Source organism: Olea europaea, chromosome 3 (genome assembly GCF_002742605.1).
Source record: "Olea europaea var. sylvestris chromosome 3, O_europaea_v1, whole genome shotgun sequence".
Lineage (NCBI taxonomy): Eukaryota > Viridiplantae > Streptophyta > Magnoliopsida > Lamiales > Oleaceae > Olea > Olea europaea.
Window position 1 is genome coordinate 15727794 of NC_036239.1, and position 16160 is coordinate 15743953.

The 16160-nt window shown below is 35.8% G+C and overlaps 1 protein-coding gene across 1 annotated transcript; it reads left to right on the forward strand.

Moving 5' to 3' along the window:
- Window positions 1-13375: 13375 nt before the first annotated feature.
- On the forward strand, window positions 13376-15811 carry LOC111378977. Its single transcript, XM_023002288.1, has 4 exons — window positions 13376-13533; window positions 13589-14120; window positions 14196-15412; window positions 15676-15811. Exons 1-4 carry the CDS (start codon window positions 13376-13378, stop codon window positions 15809-15811), a joined length of 2043 nt encoding a protein of 680 aa, XP_022858056.1.
- Window positions 15812-16160: the final 349 nt, after the last annotated feature.

Sequence of the window (16160 nt, forward strand, 5' to 3'; positions counted from 1 at the left end):
CCATAAAATCAGCCATCTACTATTTTTGTCTGTTACATTTTTGTGTATATGGAAGGTTTTAGTGGCAGTAGTTTTAGTGATTTTATGTGGCAATTGCAGTATATTTTAAATTTCTGAGTATTTTAGGTAATTTCAGATTTATTACAAATTTCTAAGGCATTTGCGATTTTTTTCCTTTTATATTCTAAATCTATAGGCCCGAATTTTTATGCATGAAAGAAGAACAAATATTCAATCATCAATGCTACAAGTTTTACTAAAGAAAATATTGGACTAAGTTATATAATATTGAGGAGCCTCACACACGATGCAATTTAAACTCCAACCACCGTCGCTCACTCAATTACTAGTAAATATTGTGTCTCAAGTTTAACAAATAGATGAGACATGCAATAAATATGATGAGACGTGCAATATATAATTCATGGATTTATATGATTTTTGAATTTCTTCAGGAGAATTGAAGACTGCCAGTTAAACAACTCAAAGATGTCAATTTCTAACTTTATAAAATATAAGCCAAACATTGTATTTGGAAAAAATATATCATATGTTTATCTTTTTGTTCCTTCTTGAGATGGGAATTGACAAAGTTTGGCTGAATGATTTTCTCGTTTGGGGTTCGTTTCATTAAATAGATAGATATATATTACAGACATACATGGTAATATGATACAATTTTAGGTAAACTATAATTACTACCTAAAATACAACACGCACATATAAATATGATAATAAACTGTAATCTTTGTGATTATCTCATTGACATCCCCATTCAAATTGATGCTGGACGATGAGAAGCATCAATTTGCTGACAATGAATTGATGACGCTGTCGAGTCGTGGCCTTGGTAAACACATCAGTGATTTGAACATCAGTGGTGATATTTCGAAGGGAAATAATGTGACCATCATAAGCCTCACGAATAGAGTGACAATTCACCTCAATGTGTTTAGTACGCTCATGAAACACAGGATTTGTAGCAATTTAAATAGCACTATTGTTATCAGCATGAAGTGGAGTGGGCATAAGCTAAGAACAACCAAGCTCTGCTAGAAGACCTTGTAGCCAAACAATCTCAGAACAAGCAGAAGACATAGCACGATACTCAGATTCAGTGAAAGATTTAGAGACACGATCTCATTTCTTGCTGCGTCATGAAATTAGTGCATTCCCAAGAAACATGCACCAACCTGTAATCGAGCGGCGAGTATCCGCGCATCCAACCCAACCCAACCCGCATCACTATATCCTCTCAACTTAATAGAGGAATTTGTAGGAAAGAAAAGGCCTCTATCAGGTGTACCCAGCAAGCATCGAATGATACACCGCAATCAGATGAAGATGTCGTGGAGCATGCATAAACTGAAAGACCTGTTGCACAGCGAAAAGATATCTGGTCTAGTAATAGTGAGATAATTCAAACTACCTACCAACTGGCGATATAAAGAAGGATCAGGAAGGAGATCACCTTCATCCTTATGGTACTTTACATTCATGTCCAAAGGAGTATCAACCGATCGACCATCCCGATGTCCAGCTAAAGTAATCAACTCTTTCAAATACTTGTGCTGATGCAAACAAGTTACGGTTGGACTTGAAACCACCTCAGGACCTAAGAAAAACTGCAAGGGGCCCAAATTCTTTATATGAAAAGAATCATTCAGTTGATTTTGTAGTTGAGATATGAAGCCAGAGTTAGTTCCTCTTAAAACAATATCATCAACATAGACCAAAAGAAGCACAGTGCCCGCTTTGGTGATAGAGATGAAGAGAGGCGAATCATATTTGCTTTGAGTAAATGAGAAACCCAAAAGAGTATAACGAAATTTGTCAAACCAAGCATAAGGAGCCTGCTTCAACCCATAAAGGGAACACTTTAGCTTACACTCATCGGAAGATGGCAACGAAAAGGGACCCGCAAGGAGGTGTTACATAAATATTTTCCTTGAGATCACCATGTAAAAAGGCATTTTTGACATCCATCTGTTGCAAAGACCAACCCTTGGAGGGAGCTATTACCAAAATAGTTTGAATCATTGTCATTTTGGTAACAAGAGCAAAGGTCTCTTCATAATCCACCCCATAATCTTCGCGATTTCCAAGAGCTACTAATCAAGCTTTATAACGTTCTAGGGATCCATCGGATCGGAGCTTAACAGAATACACCCATTTGCACCCAATGAGTTGAATACCAAGAGGTAAGGAACAATATCCCATGTGTGATTCTCCTGAAGAGCTTGAAGTTCCTCTTGCATAGCTTTCTCCAACAGGGTTGACTAGCAGCCTGAGAATAAGAAGTAGGAACTGTAAACTGAGATAAGGTTACATAGAAGCCATATTGAGTAGGAGGATGAGTAACACGAGTGGATCACCAAAGACTAGTAGGTTCTGAGATTGAATCAGGATTGGGAACGAGAAGGGATAGTCGACCTGGAGGCCATCATTGTTGATATACCATACCAGGTTTAAAATGCTCTACAGAACTAGAGTCATTCTCAAAGCTAATAAGTGGAGCCAAATCAGGAGATGAAGCAACATGTTGAAAGTAATACTAATTCTCTAAAAAGACCACATTGTGAGATATAGGAAAACGATTAGCAATACCATCATAACAGAGGAAACCTTTCTGAGCAATGATGTAACCCATGAAACACATTTTAGGGATCGAGCACCAAGCTTATGACGTTCATAATGAGGTAAATGAACAAAACAAATACAACCAAAAGTGTGCAATATGTCATAGCCAGGATGTGTACCGTACATGCGAAAATAAGGTGATTCAAAATTCAAATGTTGAATAGGAAGTTGATGAATCAGATATACAGCTGTAGAAAGGGCTTCGACCCAAAATTTGGATGGAACCGAAGATTCCAAGAGTAAAATTCTGACAACATCTAATAGGTGACGATTTTTTCTTTCTGCCACTCCATTTTGCTGAGGATATATGGGCAAGAACGTTGAGATAGAATACTTTTTTGTCGTAAAAAGGTTTAACACTTATGAGACATATATTCCCCACTGTTGTTAGACCTAAATATATGAATACTGGAGAAGAATTGTGTCTCAATGTAAGCTATAAAGGTTTGAAGAATGGTACCGACTTCATTTTTCGAGCACAAAAAAATATCCAAGTGTAATGACTACAATCATCAATAAATGTCACAAAGTACTTATAATGGGCATGCAAAGTCACAGGTGCACGCCCCAAACATCACTATGTATAATCTCAAAGCATTTATCAGCACGATTCCCATGAGTGGGAAATGGAAGAGTCTTACTTTTTCCAAACTTACAAGTATCACAATCGAAAGAAAAATTGGAAAATTGAACTTATCTTTATTACCCAAAGAACCACACTTCGACAAATGAGACAAAATTAAAGTATTGGGATGACCCAATCGTTTATGCCAAATTTCATGTTGAAATCTATCACTAATACAAGCCAAAGATGTAGCCGGAGGAATAGTAAACTATAGTGGAAACAATCTTTCGACTTTAGGCCCCTTCGCGATCACCTTCCCCGATCCCTGATCCTGCACAAGACAACTTGTAACAACCCGGGTCTCTGTACCCAAGCCATTAGCTTACGTATTGTCAGCTTTGGGTCGGCCTTACACCCACTTACCCCTTACGACTTTCTGTCGCATCCCCTATGATTCGAATTCATAACATATCCCTTAAGTAAGACTTAAGTTGAATCCTGGTGCCAAGTACGTAAGCTAATAGTTTGGGTACAGAGACCCGGGTCATTACACAACCAGCACGAGAAAAACAAATAGCACAGTTATTATCAACCAATTGACCAACCGAAATCAAGTTAGTAGATAATCTCGGAGATACAAAAACATTATCGAAAGAAGGTCCAATATCACCAACAGTGGTAATAGGAGGAGTACTGCCACTAGCAATCTAAATACATTGTGTGCCATCATATCGTCGAATGTTATGCAATGAATCAGAACTATTTGTCATATGATTCGATGTCCCTAAATCAACAAACCAAGGAGAAGAAACAATTTTACCCTTACCTTGTAAGCCCAAAGCAGAGAAGGTAGAAACAATCATCTGTTGAACCACTTTTGGGGTAAGAACAGGTTGGCTGGTGCTAGCTGGTGAAGACGTTGAATCAGTACCTTGTGCAACAGCGTGGAATGCATTAGCTTGTCGATGTGGGGATCGCATGGGACAGTCTTTGATGATACGCCCCAATTGTTTACAGTAATTGCAAATTTTCTGCGGACAATTATGAGCAATATACCCGTATCCTTTGCAGCGAAAACACTATAATTTACCCCTCTCCCATCCTTGGGCAGCATATGCAACGGTGGTCACATTAGTTGAGAAAAAATCAGTTCCAATGGCGGTTTGGGTTGCCAATCATTGTTCCTCGTGTAAAAGTTCACACAAACATACATCCAAAGAAGGAATTGGATCACGATTCAGTAAACCAGCTCGGACCACTTCAAATTGGAGTCGTAATTTCGTAAGAAACTGATCCCTTTTGCTAACCTCTTGGATATCTCGTAGTGCTGATAACGCTATCGCAGGAACTTTAGCATGAATTATTCCGGCGTACTCTCTCCATAAGTTCAGGAAACCAGAATAATATTGTTCGATAGTAAGATCACTTTGAGTATAGTTAGCAATTTCTAACTCCAGCTGAAAATGTCGTGCATTATTGTCTTGACAATAAATTCGCTTCAAGTATTCACACATCTCTTTTGCCCTAGTGAAAGAGCATAAATTATTCACCACGTGGGACTCCATGGATCCCAAAATCCAAGAAATAATACGGGCGTCATTTGTTTCCCATGCACTGAGATCCTTAGTATCTTCGGGTGCCTTAGAAGACCCATCAATATGACCCCAAAGTTCCATTCCTTTAAAAAACATCCTGAATTGAAATTCTCATATTGAATAATTTTTCCCAATAAACTTAACGCAGAAGGCGTCAATCGACATAACTTTGTAAAATAAAATACAAAATATAATCCAAACAAATGCAGTCCACACACAAAAACAGTTTGAAGCCCAATAGGTTGTCACCCAAGGTTGGCCCACAACAAAATGATTGCAAGTCCATGCCAAACAAACACAGCCCACCTGTTAAAACACACGGTCCACACTTGAGGCCCAAACCACCGAAACTATGAACTCCAGAGATGCTCAGACACCCAGACGCTTGATTCCACACAATTTGCGTCAACTAGCAAAGAAATGCTCGAAGTCTTGTCGAGCCCACACACATGATGCTAAAATCCTGTTGAATACACACAGAGAGACGCTGGAAAAAGGAACCCCATTGCTCAACCGGGGGACGTCGAGAGTCACGTCGATCACAGGATAGAGATCACCCACAGAGATGCCGGAGAGTCTCTCAATCACCCAGAACCGAGTTACGCTAAAATAGTGACTTCAACTAGAGACCTATCGCCCTAGAAATCTGCAAGATGCCGCCGGAAAATCTATTGAACCAAATTGTCGATCCCTAAGACAGAGAACAACTGAACGACAGTAGAAAATTTAGCAATTTCATCTACAAGTATGGCTCTAATACCATGAAAATGTTTGGTAGAATGATTTTCCCGTTTGGGGTTCATTACATTACATAGATGGATATTACAGACGTAAATGGTAATATGATACAATTTTAGATAAACTGTAATTACTACCTAAAATACAATACACACATATAAATATGGTAATAAACTGTAACATTTGTGATTATCTCATTGACAGGAATGCTCAACTCATTAATTTATGTTTATCTTTTTCTTTCCAGTTTAGCATGGGGGATCAAACAAGCCTATTAATAAAGGAAAAAAGTTATTTATTTTAATATTTCATTCTTGAAGAAAAATTTATAATGAAAATTATCAAATGCAAAATATTGTGAAAGTCACGACTCATATACGGTATCCAAATCTACAAGCGCTTACAAATTATGACATCATTATGTTTCTTGTAATATTATAAAATGTAACTTTAAACATGAATTCTATCAGAAATTGGTAAAATTGTTCTATTAGAACAACCTCGACCCCCTAAAATGCATGCATCCGGACTGATTTATTTATTTTTCATATTATTCTAAATTTTATTGATCTATTATCATTCTATGAGTAGATATTTTCGACAATTAGGATATTATATTTGCTACAAAAATGTGATTCATCTTAAATAATTAAGAAGATTAAGCGCAAAAAGAAGAAATAGAAATATGGAATCAGATCACCAATTTATAAGGAGGGTATATGGATCGAGAGATAAGATGGTATTACCACCTTAAGAAACTCTTGACCATCAAATCCGTTACAATAATGCAATGCCATAAATCGACAACAACTAGTTATACTCGAGCGGCATATCCGTTACAGTAACGTGCCACCATATCTTCACAGCATGCTGTCATGCAATCGTCTAAATTAAAATCACTTTCCCCCCGCCGTGCCGTATTACTGCAATGCTCCTCACACTCATCTTCGCAATTAGGTAAACAAGATGCGCTTGGAGGAATTTCAAAATAGCACATGACTAAGCTACAGTCTAGAATTATAACCATAGTCAGTATTACACCAAGTAGAACTTTTCTCTCTCCACCCATCTCTCTTTGTTTGATGTTATAATTATACGCCTTGTCTGCCTAATGTGTTTATTTCTTCAGATATATATAGAAGAATGTACTTATAGCGTTGAATGTAGATAACTGTTAGGTTCGGTTAGTTATGCGTATGGAATTTATATGGAAAGAAAATAAAGGGGTGGATGAGAGAGAGTAAAGTACTTGAAAAATAAAAATCACTTCTTCCTAAAGAAAATATTTTCCCTGTTTTTGAAAAAATATGATCACATGACCAAAAGTTGGAAAATATTTTTCATGAAAAAAATTGATAATCAAACATTTCAAAAGTGAAAATTTGGGTGGAAAAATGACACTTTTTTTCATGGAAAATAAAGCTAATCAAAACAATTATTGAGATTATAGTTGGATTTATATAATTTGCATATTTAAAAGAATTTATTACAACTCGTAAATAAGAAATATTAATTGATTCTTTCAATGCATACCAAAAGATTACGTTAAGACGGACATGAGGTATAAATATCGTAACTGATTTTAAATTTTGAGTTATCTTTAATAAGAGCATTGATTATAATTTATTTCATAGTGGTAATATTTTAATAGTGTGAAAAAGACTTTGGAGGATTGAAGTCGGGGACATTTAAAAAAATTAAATTTAAAAAGTATGTGGACTTGGCCTGTTTTAAAGTCAAATGTCCTTGTCTAAATTTGGCTCATGTTATGCTCTTAAAATCCATTTTTATTCACAAAGTTTGAATAATTCAGAAATACTATACTTTTATGTTTGACTCGTTTCTATTTCTTAATAATTTAAACCGTTTATAAACACTTCGTGAGCATGCTTCGTATTTTTCTAAACCCGTTTAAATCAAAATCAAATAAAATCAATTAAAAATTGGTTGGTTACAAGATTTCTCAGAGAAATTTCATCATAAGAAGTCTAAGAAAAATAATAAGTCAAGACCACGAAAAATAGAAGTCCAGGTGAAACATGTCAAGGAGAAGATTCAAGGTCCGGAAGAAAGAGTAGAAAATCTCTCTGAAGTTCAAGTTCTAGAATTTCGAGAAGATTATGTCAAATTCAAATTCAAGGACATCAAGTCTTCAACAAATCAAAGCTAAATTCGAGCTTGGACGTTCAAGAATCTAAATCTAATATAATAGTGGCACGAGAATATTCGCTATGGAGGCAGATGCAGAGGTCGAGATCAGATTGGTTCAATGATGGGGACCGAAATACTAAGTATTATCATGCCAATGTCTAAAATAGACGCACGAATAACATAAAAATTTGAAATTAACGGTTTTTTATGGTGCATGGTAGGTAGGATGGAGATAACAATGTGGTCTAGGTGCTAGAGAATTAGTTTGGTGGTATTTTTAGCAGCAGCAATCTTTCTGTAGTAGGTGGAGATGAGAACAAAAGTAGGATGGCTTGAATTGAATGGAGTAGCCGAGTAGGGTGTGTTATTGTGCCTCAAGTGCATAACAATTGAACCATTTGCATATTTGAGCCCAATGATTGATGACCTAATATGGTTAATCCAATTTCATAATATACTTGTTTCATCGCGTTTCCAAAGTGCAACTTTATTATACTTTTGAAAATGGCAAAGATGATAAATGGTTGGAAATAGGAATGGTGACAATTGATGGTAGGTTAATTGGATGTCTTCTAAATGTCTTCTCTCCCATTTGATAGCAAGCATTTAGGTTTGAGCCATTTGTTCTCTCTGATTTTGAACTAGTTTGTTTGCTCTCCGATTTTATCTTTTCCGTTTAAGTTGATGTAAACAGAGAGTGTGAGGATTTGTATACTGTTCTTGGTAATTGGTTAGACGAGAGTGAGAAAATACTGTAATATGTGGGCTTCTTGGTTTGATACATGGTATATTCCATTGTAATCTTGAATGTTTTGATATTGATAATGGATTTAGAGTGTTAACCACATACGTGGCTGCTCAACATGGTGAGTAGGTCTTTTGACTAACATCGAGCCTCGATCAGCAAATCGAGGCCTATGTAAACACAGTATCTTTAACACATATTCGCTCACTCATCGTAAGTATTTAAGGTTTCATTGAGCGTCTGTCTCTCAGGATATAACGGATGAACTTATGGTAGTTGAGCATTGTACTTCTGCATCGGCGAACTGGATTTGTACTAGAATTATAACACCAAGACTTCGACAGGTAGACAAAATCGTGTAAAAGATAAAAAGGAAGAAACTATGTAAAATACAGAAGAAATTTGTATTTCTTAATTAAAGAAAATTACAACCCAGGAGTTACAGCCATTATGCATAATTAATCCGACTGTCATCGTTCCATTAACACAGACATAACCTATGAGTTTCAGTTAGAGAATTCAGAAGGTTATACAAAAATTATAGAAAATAAAGGCAATATTGACCCTCTTAAGGAGTTAATATTCGCTCCATTCGATCTGACATTTGTGTACGTAGGTCACGTTCACATACAAGTTTAAGATTCGAAGTTCAATTTCAGTCCATGATTTGCACTCCTTGCTCACATATGTAGAGGAAGCCTCTATGTTACATATCATTACACATTTCTAAAGTGTAATCATATACAAAGTAGTCATGGCCTTCATCATTTTTCTACGTGGGACAACTTGAATTAGTTTCCCTCCAACACAACAAAACTGCTTCCAATTTATCACTTTGAGCTTCAATTGAACATTCAACCAATTATCATTTTTGGCAAGTAGATATATGATTTTGATGCTCTCATGGAGAAGAACACGATCAACTTTGATCTTTCAAAATGAACGAATGGATCCCACTCAAAAATATGTTAAAAGCAGCCTATTAAGTCCATTTTTCCAACAACCCCCACATGAATGAAATTGGGAACAACATAGAAACGGGAGACACATATTTGGTGATATAGTTCAATGGTTGAAACTTGCTTAAAATAGATAGATATTACCATTTGAACCTTTCATTATGAAGGTATATTTACTTTACTAATTGAACAGTGGACATGATGTCTTTGAACTATTTTGTCATTTACGTAAATGATGATATACTCCACACATGATTCTTTCTAATATAATTCAGTTCTCATTATTATGTTCATTTATGGTCATGAACATAAGCCTAGTTCTATGAGAATTTATAAGAATTGAGCCCATACAATTTTCTTAGAAGTGGCGCCACTTCTATTTCACATAGGTGATTTCTTATTCCAAGTAACTCGCATTGTTTCGCTCGATTTTTTATGTATAATAATCATTAAAAGCCTATTGTTTATCCTTCATTTTTACAGGCATCACTATTACATCATAAGAATAGACAGGAGATAATATACTCTACAATAATTCAATTAGGTCTTTATAATTAGATTGTCCATTTGAATTTAGATCTTAGGATCTCCAATCAACTAGGTTGGATTTTCTTCATATTAACCATACGTTCAAGGGCTTAAGTATCATTCATTTCTATGACTTTTCAACTAACTCTTTATTTAACCCTTTAGTTAGTGGATCCAATCTGTTATCCTTTCACCTTACATGGTCAATAGAGATAACTCTAGTTGAAAGTAGTTGCCCCATGGTATTACGTCAATGACATATATGTTTTAAACTTACCATTATACATTCTACTCTGTACCCTACCAATCAGAGGTTGACTATCATAATATATGCAAATTGTTGGTATAGGTTTTGACCATTTTGGTATATCCTCTAAGAAATTCCATAGTCACTCGGCCTCTTCATCATATTTGTCAAGAGATATAAACTCAAATTCCATGATAGATCTGGCTATAACTATTTGTTTAAAGGATTTCCAGGACATAGCTGCACCTCCCAATATGAACACAAATTCACTAGTAGACTTTTAGTCTTTTATATCAGATATCCAATTGGTATCATTACACCCTTCAATGACTTTTGGATATCTGTTATAGTGTACTCCTTAGGTAAGAGTATATCTTAAGTACATTAGTACTTTTACTATACATTTCAAGTGGTCAGCTCTTGAATTAATCATGTATCTACTCCATTTACTAATTGTGTAAGTTATGTCTAGTCTTGTACAACTCATCAAGTGCATCAGACTTTCAATGATCCTAGAATATTTTATTTGAGAGACATTTTCTCCTTTGTTTCTAAATAGATGCTGACTTATATCTATTGGTGTTCTAGCCACACCAGAATCATCTTCGTTAAATTTTTCCAAAATTTTGACTACATAATGTGACTGACTTAGAACAAATCAATATGATCTTGAGATTTTAACTCTAAGTATTACATCAGCTAAACCTATATCTTTCATTTCAAATCTTGAAATCAACATATTTTTAATGGATTTAATTATATTATTATTACTACCAACAATAAGCATTTATCTATGTTAAGACATAAAATGACATAAACCATTTTTAGTGTTTTTGACGGAAACACATTTTGTTACACTCGTTGATCTTAAATTCACATTACATCATAACATTATCAAACTTTTCATACTGCTGTTTGGGTGCTTATCTCAAGTCATACAATGATTTCGCCAATTTACAAATTTTATTTTCTTACACTAGTGATGAAAGCCCATCGGGGTAACAATATTTAGGTCACAATCAAGCATAATGGTGATATAGAACTAGTTCACAACCGTCAAAATCCTACAAAATAATCAGATCGCAAGAAAATCAGATGTCAAGTCAAACTGACAAAATAAATGGAGAAAAATTGATCACAATGAGGAGGGAAAAAAAAAAAGCAAGGCACAATTGGAAGAAATGAAAATGTTTGGCAATTAAATTAGCACTATGAAAATCATAGTTGATGAGTGATTTACACTCATTATATTATGCCATTAATTTCATAATTTTGCTATTTTGGAGAGCATTTTAGAAGTGCTAATAAGTGATTTTGGTGTTGTTTTGTAGATTGATGTAAGTGGAGAAAACAAGAGCTAAAAGAGGTCAAAGAAAGGAAATAGGCAAAAGCTAGCGAAATTGGATGAAATGACCAAAACGTAAGAGATCCAAAGTTCGAGGATTAAAATGCAATTAATCAAAAGTCGTGTCAAAACTTGAAATGAAGATCCGAGAGTTCTAGAAGCCAATTGGACAAAGTAAGGTGTCAAAGGGATCAAATTTAGTCAAGATATGATCATAAATCATTTTCCAACCAAAAAGTTTTGCGTCAGAGTTTTCGTCTCACATTTAGACTCATTTTTGACATGGAAAAAGATCGAATTGGAGAATGATTCCTGAAGCAAAATTGTAGTCCTTCGAATTTTCTTCCCAACGCATCTTGAATCACTTCAATCGGATATCGAACGTAAAAGTTATAACAAAAATACTGAAAGCTGTCCAGTACAACCGAAGTAGTCATCAGCGCCTAGGCGCTATCCATCAGCGCCCAGGCGCCATAATGCTGAAATTTGGACAGAAAGTCAGCGCCTAGGCGCCCAAATCGCAGCGCCCAAGCGCCGCCGTGCGAGAGTAATTTTTTTAGGTTTTTACCATTCTTTTTTGGCCCAACTCATCTCCAAATCTTTCCCTAAACTTCAAGACATTATAAACACAGAAAGGAGACCTAAATGAGGGGGGGAGCTGCACACTAAAAATCCTTGGGATCAAGCCACGCGTTCTGGACATATTGGAGAGAAAAACAACAACAAGGGAGATTCAAGGGAGAAATTTAAGAAGATTAACACCAAGAATTGAAGATTGGAAGCACTCATTGGAAGAGGAAGGAGATCTTGGTGTAAGAATTCCATTTTTTCTTCCACATCTTTATTTCAAACTCGGTGATGTATTCTAAGACAATCTCCTATTTTTCTTCCATTATTATGAGTAGTTAAATTTCATGTTAGGGCGAACAATGTAATCTTTTGGAACCGTTTATTTCATGCAATTGAGATTCTAGTACTTTTTTATTTCATGTGTTGATTTTAATATTGTTCTTAATACATTTAATTACTTGATCACTAATTAGATGATTTGTGAAAATTGATTGCGTAGAGATGCGGATTATTTGTTTAGACCACATGTTAAAATCCGGTAAATTGATATAATGTGTAGAGATACCTATATTGATTGCTGCGGTCGAGTGTGAATTCTTAGAACCAATGTTTCGTTTAATTAAATTTAATTTGCATATAGATATGGAATTAAACTAATTAAGTATGCTCAATGAGAACTCGAGAGGGGTAAGTTGAATACAATAGAAGAATTCGACCGAACACTACCTTAGGTTTTATGAGTCTTGATTTATGAAGTAAAGGTGACCAATAGGTGAAGTTGTTCCGCCCTATCGTCCATTTATTGTTTGAATTCTCAATCACTTTTCATTGAATCCAATCACATTTTAAGTCTTTAGAGTAAAAATCACATTTAATCATTGTTTTTAATTTACATTTGTCAAATAGTAGTAAAAGAAAGATTAAATTAAGTGCTACAAAATAGTCCTCGTGGGATCGATAACCGGACTCTTAAGTCCACTATTACTTGTTACGGATCGTACACTTGCGAAACAAAATTTTACAACAAGTTTTTGGCGCCGTTGTCGGGGACTATTTCTTTTAGTCTTAATTTATTTTTTTAATTTTGGCTGTTATTTGATTTGTTTATTTTTCTTTTAATTACAGAAAATTGTGTTCGTTGTATGCTCCGTGCCCAAGGCGACGATCTTGAACCGTTTGATTCAGAGATAGAACGTACCTTCAGACGAAGACGCAAGGAACACAAACAAAAACAACAACATCAAATGGCTGACAATCAACAAATCCATATCCCTATTCAGCCGATTGGGCAAATGGCCGCAAGAGTGGTGGCACCACCGGAACAACAACATGAACGAAGGGAAATAAATGAAGGGGATTTGCCAGTATCAATGTTCCTGACACCTATAGCAGCACCCATGCGCTCCAGTATCGTGTATCCAGATTTTGGGGTGAATAACTTTCAGATCAGGCCAGATTGGATTAACTTAATGAGCAACACTCTCTAATTCTACGGGTTACAATAGATTTAATGAGCTGATGAGAAAATGTCCAAACCATGGAATCACTCAAGGAAATCAAGTGCAGTACTTCTACACTGGACTCACACCACTGTCAAAATCCCAAGTCGATGCCTCAGCTGGAGGATCAATTATAGGAAAATATGTGCAGCAAACCATGGAACTGTTTGAGTTGATTGCCACTACACATTCAATGTTCTCGTCGGAAAGAGTGGCGCCACCGAAGACAGGAGGAATGTATGAATTAGACAGCACAATATCTACCAATGCACAGATAGCAGCTTTAACAAAACAGGTAGAGTTACTTGTAAAATTGCAAACACATGGAGCAAATGCAATGATGGTCAGTTCAATATGTGAGAATTGTGAGAGAAGTCACCCTACAGAGAGATGCATGATGCTCACGTCTTTAGAGGAACAAGTAAACTTTATTCAAAATAGCTCCCGTAATTTCAACTCATATGGTAACAATTTCCAGCAAGAGAGAAGACCAAGTTTGGGGGAGATGTTTCAACAATATGTGCAGAAGACAGACAAGGTGTTCCAACAAATAGACACGAACTTTCAAAATCAACAGGCATCCATCAAGAAACTGGAGATACAAATTGGTCAGATAGCACAACAACTTGCAGAACGTCCACAAGGCACATTGCCAAGCAATACAATGATAAATCCTAAGGAACAGTCGATGGCAATTGAAGTAGTCCAGAATGATCCGCCCAGGGCCCCCGTAAAAGTTAAAGCATATGTACCTCCACTTCCGTTTTCCCAAAGACTTCAAAAGAAGTCGATGGAGCAAAATATTCATGTCATAAATACAAAGAGCGAGGTAAAATCACCAGAGATCACTACAGAGAGACCCAAAAGAAAAGATGACCAAGAAGTGATTGATGAAGCTACAAGGGTAGAAAAATCTGCACCAAATGCAACTGAAAATAGAGAAGGTACAGAAACATCAGCTGCCAAAGCACCAAGTCTAAACAAAGCTTACATGCCTCCCATTCCCTTTCCTCAAAAGCTCAAGAAGAACAAACAAGACACAAACTATGAAAAATTCCTCGATGTTCTCAAGAAGCTCCAGATCAATGTTCCGTTCATAGATGCGATACTACAAATTCCAAGCTATAAGAAATTTTTGAGAGAGATGTTGACAAAGAAAAGAAAGCTTCCAGAGTTTGAAACTGTGGCATTAACTGAGGAAAGTAGTGCAAGAGTCCAGAGAAAATTGCCTCCTAAATTGAAGGATCCAGGGAGTTTTACTTTACCAGTTTCAATTGGAAATTCCTATTCAACTAATGCATTGTGTGACACTGGTGCTAGTATCAATCTAATGTCGTATTCTACTTACAGGAAATTGGGACTAGGTGAAGTCAACTCAACATCAATAACGCTACAACTCGCTGATAGAACAATCACAAGGCCACGTGGCAAAGTTGAGAATATACTCGTCAAAGTAGGAAATTTAATATTTCCTGTGGATTTCATTGTATTGGACATACCAGAAGATCGAGACATTCCAATTATATTGGGTCGACCATTCTTAGCAACGGGACGGACCCTTATTGACATGGAGAAGGGAGAACTAATCTTGAGGGTGGAGGACAAGCAGGAGATATTCAATATTTACATCCAATATGAGAAACCTGAGAAACCTCCCAATTGCTGTAGAATTGATGAAGAAGAGCCACCTGATCAACGAAATTGTCAAAATAAAAAAACAAATTTTGGAGAACTTCTTGGTAGAGATAAGAATGGACAAATCAAAATTTGGAGAGCAAAAAAGGACTGCATCAATGAAAATTGCACAGAGTCCAATGATGGAATAACTTGGTTTGAGCCACCATGATAAACCAGCGGCACAAGTCAAGCTAATGACTTAAAAGAAGCGCTTCTTGGGAGGCAATCCAAGCTTTTATTTTGTTTTATTTATTTTGTTTTCAAAGTTCTAAGATAGTTTAATTTATAGTTTATTTAGGAATCATCACCCATACACCTTCTACCCATAGGTCTTTGAGTAATTAAGTTGGTTATTAGATGTTTGAGCTAAATAATCTTTATCCCATGAGTTTAATTTTTCAAATTTAATTTTTTAGGAACATGACGTCACGGAACACTCAAAACAACATGGACATGGAGAAAATGGGACAAATCTCAAGTTTGGGGGAAAATGTAGAAGAAGAGTCAATCAAATGCAACACCAAGACACCACAACATCATGGGCAATACTGATATTTCAGGAAAGTCTTCCTTCTTTTTCTTTAAATTTCAAATTGAGGACAATGTTTCAGTTAAGTTTGGGGGAGTGACATCATTTGCTTACATTGTTAAGTTTCTCGAATGCTTATGTGTGATTTGCTTGTTTTATGTGTTTGTGTTTTTATTCAAAAAAAAAAAAATCATTTCGTATTTTTGCATACTTGTGTGTGTTAGATAACCTTGCCGATATTGACATGTGTAATTAAAAACAAGCGTTGATTTATGAATTGTGGACGAGTTATTTGTTTGAGTTAGATTTTTGCTTATTCATGTGAAACGAAAATTATTTCTTGCACGTGAATTGATTGTAGCGTTGTGCATG